We start from the raw sequence: 17,678 nt of genomic DNA on the forward strand, positions 1-17,678 counted from the left end.
CCCAGGTTGGAGTGCAGTGGCATCATCAAGGCTCACCACAACCTTGACCTCCCAGGCTCAAACTATCTTCCTGCCTCAGCTTCCCAAGTAGCTGGGACTACAGGCACATGCTGCCATGCCTGGCTAATTTTTTAAAAATTTTTTGTAGAGATGAGGTCTCACTACATTGTCCAGACTGGTCTCCAACTCTTGGGCTCAAGCAATCCTCCCACCTCGGCCTCCCAAAGTGCTGGGATTACAGGAGTGTGCCATGGCGCCCAGCCTGTTTTCTCTTTTTATGTCCCTCTTTACTACTGTGATACATACTACAGAGCTCTAGCAAGAACTAATATCTATTCTTTCATTAGGGCAGTTTTAATTCTTTCATACTCCTCTCATCAAGAGGTGAGGTGTATGTTTCCCCCACTTGAATCTTGGTGGGCTTAGAGCCTGGCTTGACCAATAAAATTCAATGGAAGTGATGTCATATAATTTCTGAGGTTAAGTCATAAAAAGTCTTGCAGCTTCCTCTGTGATCTCTAGGAATTACCTTGCCCTTGGAGCCTTGAGCTACCCTATAAGCAGTCCAACTAACCAGAGACTGACTTGCTGAATAGGCCACAGGAAGATCCTTTCTGGAAGGCAATCCCATCTGATCATGTTATTCCACCATTCCAGCCTGGGAGCTGAACATACGACTGAAGATGCCATGTGGGAACTGAATCCTCCAGCCAGAACTGTTCAAGCTTCTTCAGTCCCTAGTTGTTTGAGTCATCCCTAAATATTCCAGTCATCCAGCAGAGGCCCTGGCCTTGTAGAACAGAGAAGAGTTGCCCCCCTAACTGCTGTGCCCTTTCTGTATTCTGGACCCATGGACTCTCAGGAACCTAACAAAATGGTTGTTTTACATCAGTAAGTTTTGGGGTAGTTTGTTGTGCAGCAAGAGATAAGTGGAACACCTCCTCTCAGAATCTGTGTGTTTTAGTTGGGGAGATAGCTGCCCAGCTAGATACTACATTTCCCAGCCTCCTCATTTACGGGTGAACATGGCTGTAAGTCCTGCTTAGGGTATGTGAACGGAAGATGCAATTTCCAAGTCATATCAATAAAATGTTAAGTGCTCGTTCTCCGCCTGCATTCCCTCGCGGCTTCTTTCTGGCACAGTGACCTGGGATACACAGATATTAAGGATGGCTGTCACAGATTGGATTCCCTAGGAAGAAGACTCAGAGCAGTTTAGCATGCAGAATATTTATTAAGGCGTTCCCTGGGAGTCAACACCTGTGTAAGGGAGGGGAGAAAAGCAACAGCGGGCAGAAGGAAAAGCTGAGCTACAATGCAGATTCAATGGCAGCCTCAGCCAACCCCACAGAGAGGTCAGGAGCTAAAGTGGTCCTTCAGAATTGTCCCTCATTGGGCTGAGAGGGCTAGGCCTTTATACCTCCACATGTATCAGTCATTGGATGGGGGTCATCCTGGCATATGCTTTTGCAAAGTTATCATCAGGGTATATTAGTCATCTATTATTGCATAACAAAATAATCCAAAATTAGTGACTAAAAACATTCATTTATTATCTCACAGTTGCTGTGTGCTAGAAATCCAGAAGCATGAAGTTGGGTGCTTCTGACAAGATATTTTAGGTTGCAGTTAAGCTGTCAGCTGGGGCGGCAGTCATCTCAACTCTACTGAGGCCAAAGGATTCGGCTCACTCACATGGATGCTGGTAGGCCCCTTCCTCACCACAGGATGCCTCTCTGAGCATGAGAGTATTCCTCAAGACCAAGGAGGAAGCTGCCTATGGGACCTCAGAACATGGAAGGTGGTGATCAAGCATGAGAGAACCATAGAGAACCCAAAAAGGAAGCCCAAGAAGAATTAGGTTTTAAAACCTAATCTCAGTAGCGACATCCTTATTCATTAGAAGTAAGTTCAGCCCACACTCAAGGGGAGCGGATTACCCAAGATCATCCCAGGAGGCAGGGATCATCGAGGCCATTTTAGAGTCTTCCTACCACACATACCATGCATACGATTTTGTATACTGATATTTTTACTTTTTTTTTTTTTGAGACAGAGTCTCACACTGTCACCTAGGCGGGAGTGCAGTGGTGCGATCTTGGCTCACTGCAACCTCTGCCTCCTGGGTTCAAGTGATTCTCCTGTCTCAGCCTCCTGAGTAGCTGGGATTACAGGTGTGTGCCACCATGCTCAGCTAATTTTTGTATTTTTGGGGTTTGTTTTTTTTTTGAGAGAGTCTCACTCTGTCATCCAGGCTGGAGTGCAGTGGTGCGATCTCGGCTCACTGCAACCTCTGTCTCCTGGGTTCAAGCAATTCTCCTGCCTCAGCCTCCCAAGTAGTTGGGACTACAGGCGCATGCCACCATGCCTGGCTAATTTTTTGTATTTTTAGTAGAGACAGAGTTTCACCATGTTGGCTATGGCTGGTCTCAAACTCCTGACCTCAGGTGACCCGCCTGCCTTGGCCTCCCAAAGTGCTGGGATTACAGGCGTGAGCCACCCTGCCTGGACTACTTTTTATCAACTTTTTATCAACATTTTGTTTTCCTACAGTTTCTTCATTTAAACAATTTTTTTTTTTTGAGATGGACTTTCACTCTTGTTGCCCAGGCTGGAGTGCAATGGTGTGATCTCAGCTCACCGCAACCTCCACCTCCCAGGTTCAAGCGTTTCTCCTGCCTCAGTCTCCTGAGTAGCTGGGATTACAGGCATGCACCACCACATCTGGCTACTTTTGTATTTTTAGTAGAGATGGGATTTCTCCATGCTGGTCAAGCTGGTCTCAAACTCTCGACCTCAGGTGATCTGCCTGCCTTGGCCTTTGGGATTACAGGCATGAGCCACTGCACTCGGCCACAATATGTTGTTTTTAAAAATTATAAAGCAATATATTGTAAAATTTTTCAAATGTTTGATCAAGGTATAAAATTCATTTCCTTATACTATACCACATGTTAATTAATTGATCCAGGGGTAATCACAATTAAGTTTTTATTGTATCTGCTGAGATACTTTCCATACACACATAAGCATATACATATATACACACACACATTATTGTACACTTAATTTATGTCCTTAATACATACTGAAGCTCTTTCCATATCAGCACGTTGAGATCTAGCTCATTAAACGTCTGCATGTTTCATTTTATGATTATACAAAAAAATGTTTAAGCAGTTCCCTATTGATGGATATTTACATATTTTTGTTTTGTCTGACATAACATTGCAAATGTACATCCTTTGTCTCATGATGAATCATGCCTTGAGTCTCACTCATATCTGATTTAGATGAAACTTTGGACTTTGACTTTAAAGTTGATGCTGGAACAAGTTAAGACTTTTTGGGGGCTATTGGGATGGAATGAATTTATTTTGCATGTGAGGACATGAATCTGGGGAGCCCAAGGTGTGGAATGCTATGTTTTGAATGTGTTGTCTCCAAAATTCGTGTGTTGGAAACTTAATCCCAATGCAACAGGGTTGGGAGGTGGAGCCTTCTAGGAGATGATTAGGTCACAAGGATTCTGGCCTCATATTTGATTGATGCCATTATAAAAAGAGCTTGCAGGAGCATGTTAGCTCTCCCCTGCCCTTCCATCTTCTGCCATGGGAGGACAGCAAGAAGGCCCTTTCCAGATGCTGGCACCTGATCATGGACTGCCTGGCCTCCAGAATTGTAAGAAGTAAATTTCTTTTCTTTTTTTTTTTTTAAACGAAGTATTTTATTATTTTGCTGCAAAGCTGTTGCTTCACTGTATAAAAATAGCACCAGCAAATGTAGTGTATTGCAAAATTAAGATAGTGTTGTTCTTCATCTGACACTGTACAAGCAACAAAAACTTCTTCATTCCCAGTTATTTCCAATGGAAAGATCATTAAGTATTTCATCCCAAATCCAGGTATGGACATACACAAGTTACAATATTATATAAGGCTTAAGAATAACAACATTATCTTTGAATTATGTAATTTTTATAACTAATTTTTACCATGGATAATTTCACGAATTCTGAATACTAGAGCCTAGTCTAAAAATCATAGGATATTGTGAAAAAGACACGTATTATGTTTATCTACAATCATTAGAAAGTTAAAAGGCATCTTCTTTCATTAACAGTGTTAACAGTAGTTTTTTTTTCCCATGGGTAATGCTAAAAGTTGCTATTCTAAGTCTTCTATCCACCACTAATTTAGGACAACTCTGCTGGGTTGCGTTATTTCATACTAGCTTATTTATAGTGGTTCCATTTTCACTCCTCAATAGATTTTATGTATTTCTCATATGCTTCTTCCCTCATAAGTTCATCTAGTTATGAAGGATTACTCAGTGTCATCTTGATCAGCCAACCATCTTCATAACAAGATTTGTTTACAAGTCCTGGATTTTCTGCAAGAGCTTCATTAATTTCGGTTACTTCTGATAAAGGAGAATAGAGTTCACTAGCAGCTTTCACACTTTCCAAAGCACCAAACTCACCTTGTTTGTTCAATTTTGTCCCAACTTCAGGCAGACTACAGTAAACATCTCCCAACGCTTCCCCAGAGAAGAGCGGGTCCCATGCGCAGCGACCGGACGGCGCCCATCCCAAGCTGCCAGGGCCTCCACGGGCAGGGCGCGGCAGGTGCCAGGACCGCGTGCAGGCTGCACAGCACGGCCGGCACGCTCTGCACCACTCGCAGCGCCATGTTCCCAGGGGTGCGGGGATCGCAGCGCTACGCCTCAGCCACTCGGCGGGGAGGCAGGGCGGGGCGGGCAGAAGTAAATTTCTTTATAAATTACCCAGCCTGGGCCTGGTGTGTTGGCTCACATGTGTAATTCCAGAACTTTGGGAGGCCAAGGTGGGAGGAGCGCCTGGGCCCAGGGGTTCAAGACGAGCCTGGGCAACATAGTGAGACCTGTCTCTATAAAAAATTTTTTAAAATTAGCTGGGCGCGGTGGTTTACGCCTGTAATCCCAGCACTTTGGGAGGCCGTGGGCAGATCATGAGGTCAGGAGTTCAAGACCAGCCTGACCAACATGGTGAAACCCCGTTTCTACTAAAAATACAAAAATTAGCCGGGCGTGGTGGCACACGCCTGTAATCCTAGCTACTCAGGAGATTGAGGCAGGATAATTGAACCCAGGAGGTGGAGGTTACAGTGAGCTGAGATTGTGCCACTGCACTCCAGCCTGGGCGACAGACTGAGACTCTGTCTCAGAAAAAATAAAAAATAAACAAATAAAAATTAGTGGGGCATGGTGGCTCACACCCATAGTTCCAGCTGTTCAGGAGGCTGAGGCAGGCAGATTGCTTGATCCAGGGAGGTGGAGGCTGCAGTGAGCTGTGATCATGCCACTGAACCCCAGCCTGGGTGACAGAGTTGCCTCAATCAATCAATCAATCCATCACCCAGTCTGTGATATTCTGTTTTAACAGCAGAAACAAAGACAACTAGCCACGCCCACTGTGTTATGTACTTACCTCTATTAGAATATGTTATGTCATTACTATAATTGATGCCTACATATCTCTTTTAGTATACTGTTAACTTCTTGAGGACATTAGCTAAATTGTATTTCTCTTTGTAGTCTTGGGTAATGTACTTGACACACAGTAGATACTCTGCAAAAAAATTTTGTTTTCTTTTTGAGATGGGGTCTCGCTCTGTAGCCCATACTGGAGTGCAGTGACACGATCTGGGATCACTGCAACCTCCGCCTCCCAGGTTTAAGCAATTCTCTGACTCAGCCTCGAGAGTAGCTGGGATTATAGGCGTCTTGCCACCACGTCCAGCTAATTTTTGTATTTTTAGTAGAGACGGGGTTTCACTATCTTGGCCAGGCTGGTCTTGAACTCCTGGCCTTGTGAGAGCCACCACACCCAGCTGATACTCTGCAAATGTTTAGTAGATGTTGGAGCTGAATTTCAGGCTTTGTAATGTCACAGAATCAGGCGTTAGAAGAGCTGATCCAAACCCAAGATCTGCCTCTAACTTGCCTCTTATTCTTTCTGGTCTCCATTTCCACAATTATAAAATGCAGGTATAATACTAGATTTTTTTTTTGTATAGTCCTTTGCAGATCCAAAATTATGATTTTAAGAAGGAAATTAATAAGTTATTCATCTCAGTATCTCTTTAGGTGCCAATACTGTAAATTAATCACCAGTCTCAGACCATACATTTGCCATTTTCAACATATGCTTTTAGTCCAGTCTAATCACCAGTCTCAGACTATACACTGCCATTTTCAACATATGCTTTTAGTGTGAGTTATTTAAAAATATTAAGATATCAGATGTTTTGAGTATCAGCAATAGGTAAGTCAATCTCTAAACATTTTCAGTAGTGAAAAACACAAAAAACACTTTAAGCAGAGGGTATTTGGTTTTCAGATCCTTGTTCTCTTAAAATCTATGATCTGAAATCTAGTCAGTTTTCTCATTAACATCCTTGTCCCTTGGGCTAAATTAAATCAGCAAACTAATTAAAGTGCTATGTAACTATTAAAATATTTTAAGATTGGTTATTTAAAACTTATTAGGGGCCGGGTACAGTGTCTCATGCCGGTAATCCCAGCACTTTGGGAGGCTGAGGCAGGCGGATCACTTGAACTCAGGGGTTCAAGACCAGCCTGGGCAACATGGCGAAACCTTGTCTCTACAAAAAATACAAAAATTAGCCAGGTGTGGTGGCATGTGCCTGTAGTCTCAGCCACTTGGGAGGCTGAAGTGGGAGGATGGCTTGAGCCCAGGAGATGGAGGTTGCAGTGTGCTGAGATCATGCCATGCATTGCACTCCAGTCTGGGTAACAGAGCCAGAATCTTATTAGGGAATTCTGACATCTTCATCTTTTTATAAAAGATGGCCAGGCTGGGTGTGCTGGCTCACATCTGTAATCCCAGCACTTTGGGAGGCTGAGGCAGGTGGATCACCTGAGGTCAGGGGTTCAAGACCAGCCTGACCAATATGGTGAACCCTCATCTCTCCTAAAAATACAAAAATTGACTGGGCACGGATAGCTCATGCCTGTAATCCCAGCACTCTGGGAGGTTGAGGCGGGTGGATCACCTGAGGTCAGGAGTTTGAGATCATCCCGCCCAACATGGTGAAACCCCACCTCTACTAAAAACACAAAAATTAGCTGGGCGTGGTGGTATGCGCCTGTAGTCCCAGCTACTCGGGAGGCTGAGGCAGGAGGATCGCTTGAATCCAGGAGGTGGAGGTTGCAATGAGCTGAGAACGTGCCACTGCACTCCAGCCTGGTGATACAGTGAGACTCCGTCTCAGATAAAACAAACAAACAAACAAAAAGGAATGCACTTCTTAATAAGCTGGAGATTATTTTAGGCATCACTTTCCCTCATCGTCTATGAAATTTTCCTGCAATGATCATCCTCAGTTGGCACATGGGGCATTTAGTATATGTCAGGAAATAGGCCTAAGGTTTTTACAAGCTTTCTGACGTAATAATCAAAACAACTCTATGAGGCTGGAAGTAAGTACAATTTCACAATTTTTATCCTCATTTTACAGATGAAGAAATACTCTTAAAGAAAATGTTAATGTCAACAACAAACAATAAATTGAGTACTGGGTGTTGTCAAATATATTTTTTAATTTTTACTTTTTTTTCAGAGTCTCACTCTGTCACCCAGGCTGGAGTGCAACGATGCAATCTTGACTCACTGCAACCTCCGTCTCCGGGGTTTAAGTGATTCTCCTGCATCCGCCTCCTGAGTGAATAGCTGGGATTACAGGCATGTGCCACCACGCCCGGCTAATTTTGTATTTTTAGTAGAGACAGGGTTTCACCATGTCGGGCAGGCTGGTCTCAAACTCCTGACCTCAGGTGATCCGCCCACCTCGGCCTCCCAAAGTGCTGGGATTACAGGTTTGAGCCACTGTGCCAGGCCAAGTATATTTTTAATTAATGTATTCATTATAATATAATTTACTACAAATTTGAGGAGGGAGGCTTTCCATATGGAGTTTAAGATATTTTTGGATATATATTCAACTTTTTTTTTTTAAGAGTTGGGGGTCTTGCTATGTTGCTGATATGGTTTCGATGTCTGTCACTTCCAAATCTCACGTTGAAATGTAATCCCCAATGCTGGAGGTAGGGCCTAGTGGGAGGTATTGATTCATGGGGCAAATCCTTCATGAATGGCTTGGCACCATCACCTTGGTGATGAGTGAGTTCTTAGTTCATGTGAAATCTGGTTGTTTAAAGTCTGGGACTTCCTCCTCTCTCTTGCTCCCTCTCTCACCGTGTGATATGCTCACTCCCATTTTGCCTTCTACCAGGGTTGTAAGCTTCCTGAGGTCCTCATCAGAAGCAGCTGCTGGTGCCATGATTTGTGAACAACCTGCAGAACGGTAAGCCAATTAAATCTCTCTTTTTTAAGAATTACCCAGTCTCAGATATTCCTTTATAGTAATGCAAACAGACTAAAACAGATTAATACTGACAGCAGGGCACTGCTATACATATTGGAAAATATAGAAGCAGCTTTGGAACTGGGTAACAGGCAGAGGTTGGAAGAATCTGGAGGGCTCAGAAGACAGGAAGATGAGGGAAAGTTTGGAACTTAGAGACTTGTTAAGTGGTTGTGACCATAATGCTGATAGACATATGGTGAAGTCCAGAGTGATGAGGTCTCCAATGGAAATGAGGAAGTTATTGGGAACAGGAATAAAGGTACATCCATGTCATGCTTTAGCAAATAACTTGGGTGCATTGTGTCCAGGCCCTAGGAATCTGTGGAAGTTTGAACTTAAGAGTGATGACTTAGGGTATCAGGGTATCTGGCAGAAGAAATTTCTAAGCAGCAAAGCATTCAAGATGTGGCCTGGCTGATGCTAGCAGCCTACAATCAGATATGGAAGCAAAGAAATAACTTAAAGTTGGAACTTTTATTTAAAAGGGAAGCAGAGCATAAAAGTTTGGAAAATTCACAGGCTAGTCATGTGGCAGAGAAGGAAAAAGCACCTTTGAGGAGAGGAATACAAGCAGGCGGCAGGAATACAGTTATCCATGCTGGACTCAAACTCATTTGCTCAAGCAATCCTTGTGCCTCAGCCTCCCAGGTAGCTGGGGCTATAGCGTGTGCCATCATGCTCAGCTATTCACCTTATATTGCTGTCCAAAATGTTTTCATTTGAGGCAACCTGCGATAGTAAAAGTACTTCTAATTAAACACTCTTGCCATTAGTATCTAGCTGTGTAACCATAAATGTTATTTGATATTTCTTGAGTTTCAATTAATACCTACCATTAGCAGAGGTTTTGTGAAGAATAGCCTTAATGTATTTAAAGCCTTAATGGCACTTATTTAGAAGGTCCTCAGGAAATGGTATTATTATTCCAAGGTCTTTCTAGATTGCCTTATTCACCTAAAGAGACTTGATCTTGAGACTTTGTAGATTTTCTCATTGGTGATTCCTTCATTGCTTACAATGTCATAATTCTACCAGACAGGTTACTCTCATCTACATGTATTTTTCTTACATCTGAGGACTCTTTTTCAGTCTATTTTTCTCTAGCAATTATCTTCAATGTTTATGCTTACAATAACCTTAGTATTTGGCATTACGGCACTAATATGTGCCCATGAGACAGACTTAGCACTACTTATCCCAGACAAGGTATTATTTATTTATTTATTTATTTATTTTTTGAGATGGAGGCTTGCTTCTTCACCCAGGCTGGAGTGCAATGGTGTGATCTCGGCTTACCGCGACCTCCACCTTGACTCTTAGTTCAAGTGATTTTCCTGCTTCAGCCTCCCCAGTAGCTGGGATACAGCCATGTGCCACCATGCCCGGCTAATTTTTGTATTTTTAGTAGAGACAGGGTTTCACCATGTTGGCCAGGCTGGTCTCAAACTCCTGACCTCAGTGATCCACCTGCCTCAGCCTCCCAAAGTGCTGGGATTACAGGTGTGAGCCACTGTGCCCAGTCCAGACAAGGTATTTTTTAGAGATTATGATTGTTCACCACAAGCTGCCTAGCAGGTAGCCCAAGGATCCTGGATCAACTTAGCCATACATCATTTCTATCTGAATGCAGTATTCTCTTACCCACAAGCATATGAAGTCTACACATATTCACTAAGAGTATTATGTAAAATACAAAACTGGGACTATGTCCCCTCAAGATGAGCACAGTGCTAAGAGGTAAGAGATGGGAAGTTTGTATTAAATTCAAACACTTTTGGCAAGAATTTATACAATTTCAGGCAACTGGGCATTTTAGACAAATCACCCAACTTCATGATGTATCACTGAGGAGGATAAGATAAACAGTTCTAAAAGCTGGTACAGGTGACAAATTTTGTGCAATTTTAAGTTTTACATTTTTTTGTAGAAATAGGATCTTGCTATGCAGTCCAGGCTGGTCTTGAACTCCTGGCCTCAACTGATCCTCCTGCCTTGAACCCCCAAAATGCTGGGCTTACAGGTGTGAGCCACTGCACCTGCTGTTTTTAAAGATATTGTAATATACTATTATTCTAAAACCTTATCCTTTGTTGTATCAGGAAAACGACATCCTAGACTGGGCACGGTGGCTCACGCCTGTAATCCCAGCACTTTGGGAGGCCAAGGCGGGTAGATCACCTGAGGTCAGGAGTTCAAGACCAAGCTGGCCAACATGGTGAAACCCTGTCTCTACTAAAAATACAAAAATTAGCCGAATGTGGTGGTGTGCGCTTGTAATCCTAGCTACCGGGGAGGCCGAGGCAGGAGAATCGCTTGAATCAGGGAGGTGGTGATTGCAGTGAGCCAAGATCATGCCACTGCATTCCAGCCTTGGGTGACGGAGTAAGACTCCATCTCAAAAAAAAAAACAAATGGAAAAGGGCATCCTATACTTGGGCTGAGTCTTTAGTGAAAGCAGAAAAAAATAAGGATTACAAAACAAAAAAATTGTGAACATAGTTTTGTTTGTTTGTTTGAAACAAAGTCTTGCTCTGTTGCCCAGGCTGGAATGCAGTGGTGCATTCCAATGCAGTGGTGCTCACTGCAGCCTCAACCTCCTGGGTCAGGTGATCCTCCCACCTCAGCCTTCCGAGTATCTGGGACTATAGGTGTACACCACCACACCCAGCTAATTTTTGTATTTTTTGTAGAGATGGGGTTTCACCATGTTGCGCAGACTGGTCTCCAACTCCTGGGCTCAAGCGATCCACCCACCTTGGCCCCATAAAGTGTTGGGATTACAGGTGTAAGCCACCACACCCAACCTTTGATTAACAACAAAAAAAAATTATCTATTTTTAATTATCTCCTAATTGTAAAATTTTTACTTCCTTTTTTATATTTTTAAATTCTCAATGATCCTCATTCTGATTCCTTTCGGTTTTGACAATTAAAAATTATGAAAGCTGGGTGTTTTGTCTCCTATTACTGAAATAATTTAGTTGATTTAACACTACAGATGGTGTTAGGAAAATGAATACAGAACATCAATGAGAATCTAAATTATATCTCTTGAGACCTCCCTCATTCCAAGGGAGGTCTCATAAGTATACATGCATACATGTATAACTTACACACACACAAAAAAGCCACATAAATCACCATGACATTACAGAAGCAGATTCAAGAGAAAATAGAAAAATGTGTTCACCATTAAACTCAATACTAATTTTTAGAAGTAACAACCTATAGAATCAATATTAATGAGAGGAAATGATATGTTGCAGTTAAGAACAACGGGCTTTGGAGTAAATAAGTAGGTTTGAGTTGGTGACTTTTGCTGCATGGCCTTGGGCAAGCTATTTAATATACCCAGGCTTCAGTCTTCATCAGTAAAATGAGATACTACTACTATCTCACAGGGTTGTAGCAAGAACAAAAGAAGATAATGCATGTAAAACCAGGGTGCTTAGCACATATAATAAAGCTAAATTATCATTAGCCATTGTTACTATGATTATTATTAATTATAATTATCCCAGATACATATCTGAGCATGATTATATATTTTTCCTATTTACCCAGCTTGACAAAGTGCTTAAATCTTTTCTTTAGCACTAGAAAAAAGTGGGTTTTAATTGAAACTCTTTTCATTTCATCCATTTTATAGACATAAATTATTTACGAAGATAAGCCAACAACTCGTAATTTAAGGATTTCTTTATATTCATCACAAAGGTTATCAATGCTTTTAAGAGCATCTGCATAAAGTTTTATTATTTAACCTTTACACACAATACATGTTTTTCAAACTGCAAAGTTGATAACTAATATCATTTTCAAATAGGCATAGTATAACCTTAAATATTACATGATTCAGATTATTTTTTTTTACAAAGAAATAAACCTGTAAAGGATCACTGCACTATAGTTGTCCATTAATTATCTGCAGCAAAACTGGGATCCTAGTAGATGCTTCAGCATATGGATGGTTCCTCTACTGCCTGGGCACCCTCTGTGACAGCTTTGACACATTTGGCCATTGTCTGTGAGGCTCTGCTAATTGAATCTGAAAGATATTAAGAAAATGTCATTTTGATAATACAACTTTTTAAAAAGCACATACTAAAACTTTAATGGTGCACATATTCGGGAAGAAAAAAGATTATAAGGCCCTATGCAAGTATATGTAATTATATGTAACCAACAGATTCCAATGATAAACCCCTTACTGGCCAAATGCTTTCAATAACTATCCCTGGAAACAATCAAATAACTATAGAACAGCTAGACAGCGCACCAGTATGCAGCCATTAAAAAATTATAGAAAAGGCCAGGCGCGGTGGCTCACGCTTGTAATCCCAGCACTTTGGGAGGCCGAGGCGGGCGAATCACGAGGTCAGGAGATCGAGACCACGGTGAAACCCCATCTCTATTAAAAATACAAAAAATTAGCCGGGCATGGTGGTGGGCGCCTGTAGTCCCAGCTACTCGGAGAGGCTGAGGCAGGAGAATGGCGTGAACCCGGGAGGCGGAGCTTACAGTGAGCCGAGATCGCGCCACTGCACTCCAGCCTGGGCGACAGAGCGAGACTCCGTCTCAAAAAAAAAAAAAAAAAAAATTATAGAAAAGTATTAAAAACATAGGAAAGGCCAGGTGCGGTGGCTCACACCTGTAATCCCAGCACTTTGGGAGGCCGAGGCAGGTGGATCACGAGATCAGGAGATTGAGACCATCCTGACTAACACGGCGAAACCCCATCTTTACTAAAAATACAAAAAATTAGCCAGGTGTTGTGGCACATGCCTATAGTCCCAGCTCGGGAGTCTGAGGCAGGAGAATGGCATGAACCCAGGAGGCAGAGCTTGCAGTGAGCCAAGATCAGGCCACTGCAATCCAGCCTGGGCAAGAGAGCAAGACTCTGTCTCAAAAAAATAAATAAATAAATAAATATAGGAAAAATGTGTACAATACTATTATTGAAAAAGGTTACAAAACAGCATATGTACTAAAATACATTGAATTGTGCACTTCATGAGTAAATTTTAGGGTATGTAAATTATATTTCAATAAAGCTATCAACCCCCACCCCCAAGTGAATAATCTCACTTTTTTTTTTTTTTAAGAGACAAGATCTGACTACGTTGCCCAGGCTGGTCTGAAACTCCTGGATTCAAGCCATCTGCCCCCCTCAGCCTCCCAAAATGCTGGAATTACAGGCATGAGCCACTGCACCCAGCCTAATCTCACTTTTTGTTTAACTAAAAAATATATAGGCCAGGGGTGGTGGCTCACACCTGTAGTCCCAGCACTTTGGGAGGCTGAGGTGGGCGGACTGCTTGAGCCTAGGAGTTTGAGATCTGCCTGGGTAACATGGCAAAACCCCATCTCTACAAAAAATACAAAAATTAGCTGGATGTGGTGGTATGCACCTATAGTCCTAGCTACTGAGGAGGCTGAGGTGGGAAGATCGCTTCAGCCCAGGAGGCAGAGGTTGCAGCGAGCCAAGATTGTGCCACTGCACTCCAGCCTGGGTGACAGAGTAAAATCCCATCTCAAAAATTATACACACACACACACACACACACGTAAACAGTAATAATTACATATAAATAACAATAGATAATTAATATAATATTATATATGTATATAATGCATATGTATGTCCCTGGAGGAAGAGTGACTAAAATGTTAAAAATAATTATAGTTATTTCTTGATAGTGGGAATGTAGTGATTTTTCTTTTTTTTAAAAAAAAAACTTTTAGGTTCAGGGGTACATGTGAAGGCTTTTTACACAAGTAAACTCATGTCACGGGGATTTGTTGTACAGAATACTTCATCACCGAGGAATTAAGCCCAGTACCCAAGACTTATCTTTTCTGCACCTCTCCCTCCTCCCACTCTCCACCATCAAGAAGACTACAGTGTCTTGTTTCCTTCTTTGTGTTCATAAGTTCGCAGATAAATACCGGAGAAGTGATCTTTTGTTGTGCTTTTGAGCATAGGTATTATTTTACAATGAAGGTAATCTTTATTATCTAACTAAAATACCTATTAAAAAAAAACTTAGATACAAACTATATAAAAAAATTAAGAGTTCTATGTGCTTTTAGATAGAAAATTAGTTAAAATAATCTGTCAACTATTAAATACCTCATAACCTAGATGTTGTATCCACTGTTCTAAGAATCTGCAATAAACAAGTTTCAGTCTGTCTGCGTTCCTTAAAAACATTCCTAACAATTTACATCAGAAGCAGTTTAACATGTTTCACATTAAAATGTTTTGATTGTTCCACCTATAATTCTCAGAAAAACCTGCAGTTATTTGCCACTTTGGAAAATTCACCCTAAATTGCTACACAGTGACTTTCCTTACAACAGCGAAATTTTATATTTAAAATCTATTAATTGCTTGGATTTTCAAACTTTGCTTACATTTCAGAAACAAAAAAACTAGAGTAGAATCAGAAAATATGCTTACGTTAGTTCTAATGTTTGAAAACCTTCAAAGATTAACAATTGCAAACACTATCAATCACAAATTGGAATTATAACACCAAATGAGGTGATCTGATTACTTCTTACCTTTCGTATTTGGCAGAGTCATGTTGACAATTACATACCTGTCATGTAGAAGTCTTTTATAGTTAGCTGAGGTGGAACAAGTGGGTCAGCAAGAAGCTGCTGGTTCACTAGCTGCACAAAAAGAGAAGAGATCAACAATAATACGGAAAACTAGTACTGTTACACCAGTAGATACAACATTATGAAAACTGCTCATAGGCGAGCTGTTACCTTTGAGAGCTCATTTGCTTGCTGGAAGTAATTAGCCCCTTCAATATCATCATATCGAACAAGATTAGGAGAGACTTCTTCCAATCTGTTCCTTACTTGATCCAGAGTATCATATGGAAGAGTTATTCCAGCAATCTACAACATGTCAGGTCCCCAAAAACAACAAAAAGCTTTAATACTTAAAAATATCAAATAATAGATAATTCTAACTACAGTGAAATAATGCAGCACTACTGAAAAACCTATTGGTGTCCATTAGCAGACATACATTTATGAAGGAAGCAGTTAAGCAGGGAACACAAATATCAAAAATTCTAATTCATTCACAGCTGTCAGTACATTAGTGACACTATGAAATGATTAAAGAGACAACGCTATGCTAAATCCAAATGTTTTTGCTAACCTGTTACTAATAATACACAAAGTTTACAATGTATTATTATTTTAAAAGTCAGGATGCTTACTTTTACATCAATAAAGAGCTAACAGATATATTTTCAGGCAAAAGACAAGTCAACAATTTTCAACAATAAAAGCACCAATTTCAGGCCAGGTGCAGTGGCTCACACCTGTAATCCCAGCACTTCGGGAGACCGAGGTGGGAGGACTGCTTGAGGCCAGGAGTTCAAGACCAGCCTGGCCAACATGGCGAAACCCCATCTCTACTAAAAATACAAAAATTAGCCAGGCTTGGTGGTACATGCCTGTAATCCCAGTTACTCGGGAAGCTGAGACACAAGAATCGCTTGAGCCCGGGAGGTAGAAGTTGCAGTAAGCTGAGATCACACCACTGCACTCCAGCCTGGGCAACAGAGAAAAATTCTGTCTCAAAAATAAATAAAATAAAATAAAAGCACCAATATCAAGTTCCTTTATTTTTTAAGAGACAGGGTCTTGCTCTGTCCCTCAGGCTGGAGTGCAGCGGTGCAATGAGAGCTCACTGTAACCTTGAATTCCTGTTTCTGAATACTTGTTTTCTATAGAAATTATTCAAATCATCTCTGCATTTCAGATTGGCATCTTCCTTGACTTTGAAAATCATTCTAACAGGTTAAAATATCAAATATCCCTTTAGTAGCATCACTAAGAAATGACTGAGAAATTATACCTCAGAGAGTGCTCTTATAATTTTCCAGTCTTCTCTTGCCAAGCCAGGAGGTGTCACTGCTACCTTAGTCTGCTGAGCTCTACCCTCAGTGTTGACATACGTAGCAGACTTCTCTGTGTAAGCAGCTCCTGGGAGAATAACATCAGCTATGGGAGCCCCAACATCACCATGATGTCCTGCACAAAGATGGAAAATGGCAAACCAAAATTTTATTAAAAACTGATTTTCTACTGTACATGAAGATAGTATATATCATTTTAAATCCCATTTTGTAAAGTCACAAAAGTTTTTAAAACTAAAATAATAGTGAAGTAATAAAAATTAAAGCCCACCTCACCCCTAATTCAACTCCCTTCCCAAAGAAAATTATTATTATTTTTTTGAGATGGAGTCTCGCTCTTTTGCCCAGGCTGGAGTGCAGTGATGCAATCTTGGCTCACTGCAAGCTCTGCCTCCTGGGTTCACGTCATTCTCCTGTCTCAGCCTCCCAAGTAGCTGGGACTACAGGTGCCCGCCACCACACTCAGCTAATTTTTTGTATTTTTAGTAGAGACGGGGTTTCACCGTGTTAGCGAGAATGGTCTTGATCTCCTGGCCTTGTGATCCGCCCGCCTCGGCCTCTCAAAGTGCTGGAATTACAGGTGTGAGCCACCGTGCCCGGCCCCAAAGAAAATTATCGTTAAAGCATTTGGGGGCCAGGTGCGGTGGCTCATGCCTGTGATCCCAGCACTTTGGGAGGCCGAGGCGGACAGATGACTTGAGGCCAGGAATTTGTGTCCAGCCTGGCCAACATGGCAAAACCCCATCTCTACTAAAAATACAAAAAAATTAGCCCAATGTGGTGGTGTGTGCCTGTAATCCCAGCTACTCAAGAGTGCTGAGGCATGAGAATCGTTTGAACCCGTGAGGCAGGGGCTGCAGTGAGCTGAGATCACACCACTGCACTCCAGCCTGGGTGACAGAGTGAGACTCTATCTCAAAAAAAAAAAAAAAAAAAAAATTTTTTTTAAAGAAAAAAAAGTATCTTCTCAGACTATTTTATGCAAATACAAATATGTATAATATCATACACACATATAAAATAGGCAAATAAGTATACTTATGCTTACAAAGTAGAAATGCTTGCAAAGTAGAACTGCTCAGATGTACCAGTTTGTGAAATTTGGTAAAGTAGACTGAAATGGGGGAGGATGCAAAGACAGGAATATGACAGTAATACTGAAAAAGGCATAAACGAAAAATTACAGAAAAATTTGGAAACACTACCACCCATTAATAACAACTGGCAGAAGAAAAAAGTTATTTAGAAAAGAAGACCTTTAGAAACATCTGAATCAAGTGTAAGAAAGTCGTAGAATAATATA

The 17,678-nt window shown here is 41.4% G+C and overlaps 1 protein-coding gene and 1 pseudogene across 2 annotated transcripts in view; both read right to left on the reverse strand.

Moving 5' to 3' along the window:
* Positions 1–2,871: 2,871 nt before the first annotated feature.
* LOC115832500 lies at positions 2,872–4,815 on the reverse strand (annotated as a pseudogene). The gene has a single exon (XR_004028018.1). The product of XR_004028018.1 is annotated as a glycine cleavage system H protein, mitochondrial pseudogene (transcript).
* Positions 4,816–12,113: 7,298 nt separating this feature from the next.
* The window catches only part of NDUFS1 (NADH:ubiquinone oxidoreductase core subunit S1), a 36,530-nt gene continuing 30,965 nt past the window's right edge, over positions 12,114–17,678 (reverse strand). Inside the window, exons 16-19 of the mRNA XM_030803947.1 lie at positions 16,315–16,490; positions 15,207–15,341; positions 15,035–15,107; positions 12,114–12,477 (exon numbers count right to left, since the gene is read on the reverse strand). Of these exons, the coding sequence (XP_030659807.1) occupies positions 12,386–12,477; positions 15,035–15,107; positions 15,207–15,341; positions 16,315–16,490 (476 nt within the window). The 3' untranslated portion in view covers positions 12,114–12,385. The remainder of the gene's footprint in view (positions 12,478–15,034; positions 15,108–15,206; positions 15,342–16,314; positions 16,491–17,678) is intronic.

This window comes from Nomascus leucogenys, chromosome 22a (genome assembly GCF_006542625.1).
Source record: "Nomascus leucogenys isolate Asia chromosome 22a, Asia_NLE_v1, whole genome shotgun sequence".
NCBI lineage: Eukaryota > Metazoa > Chordata > Mammalia > Primates > Hylobatidae > Nomascus > Nomascus leucogenys.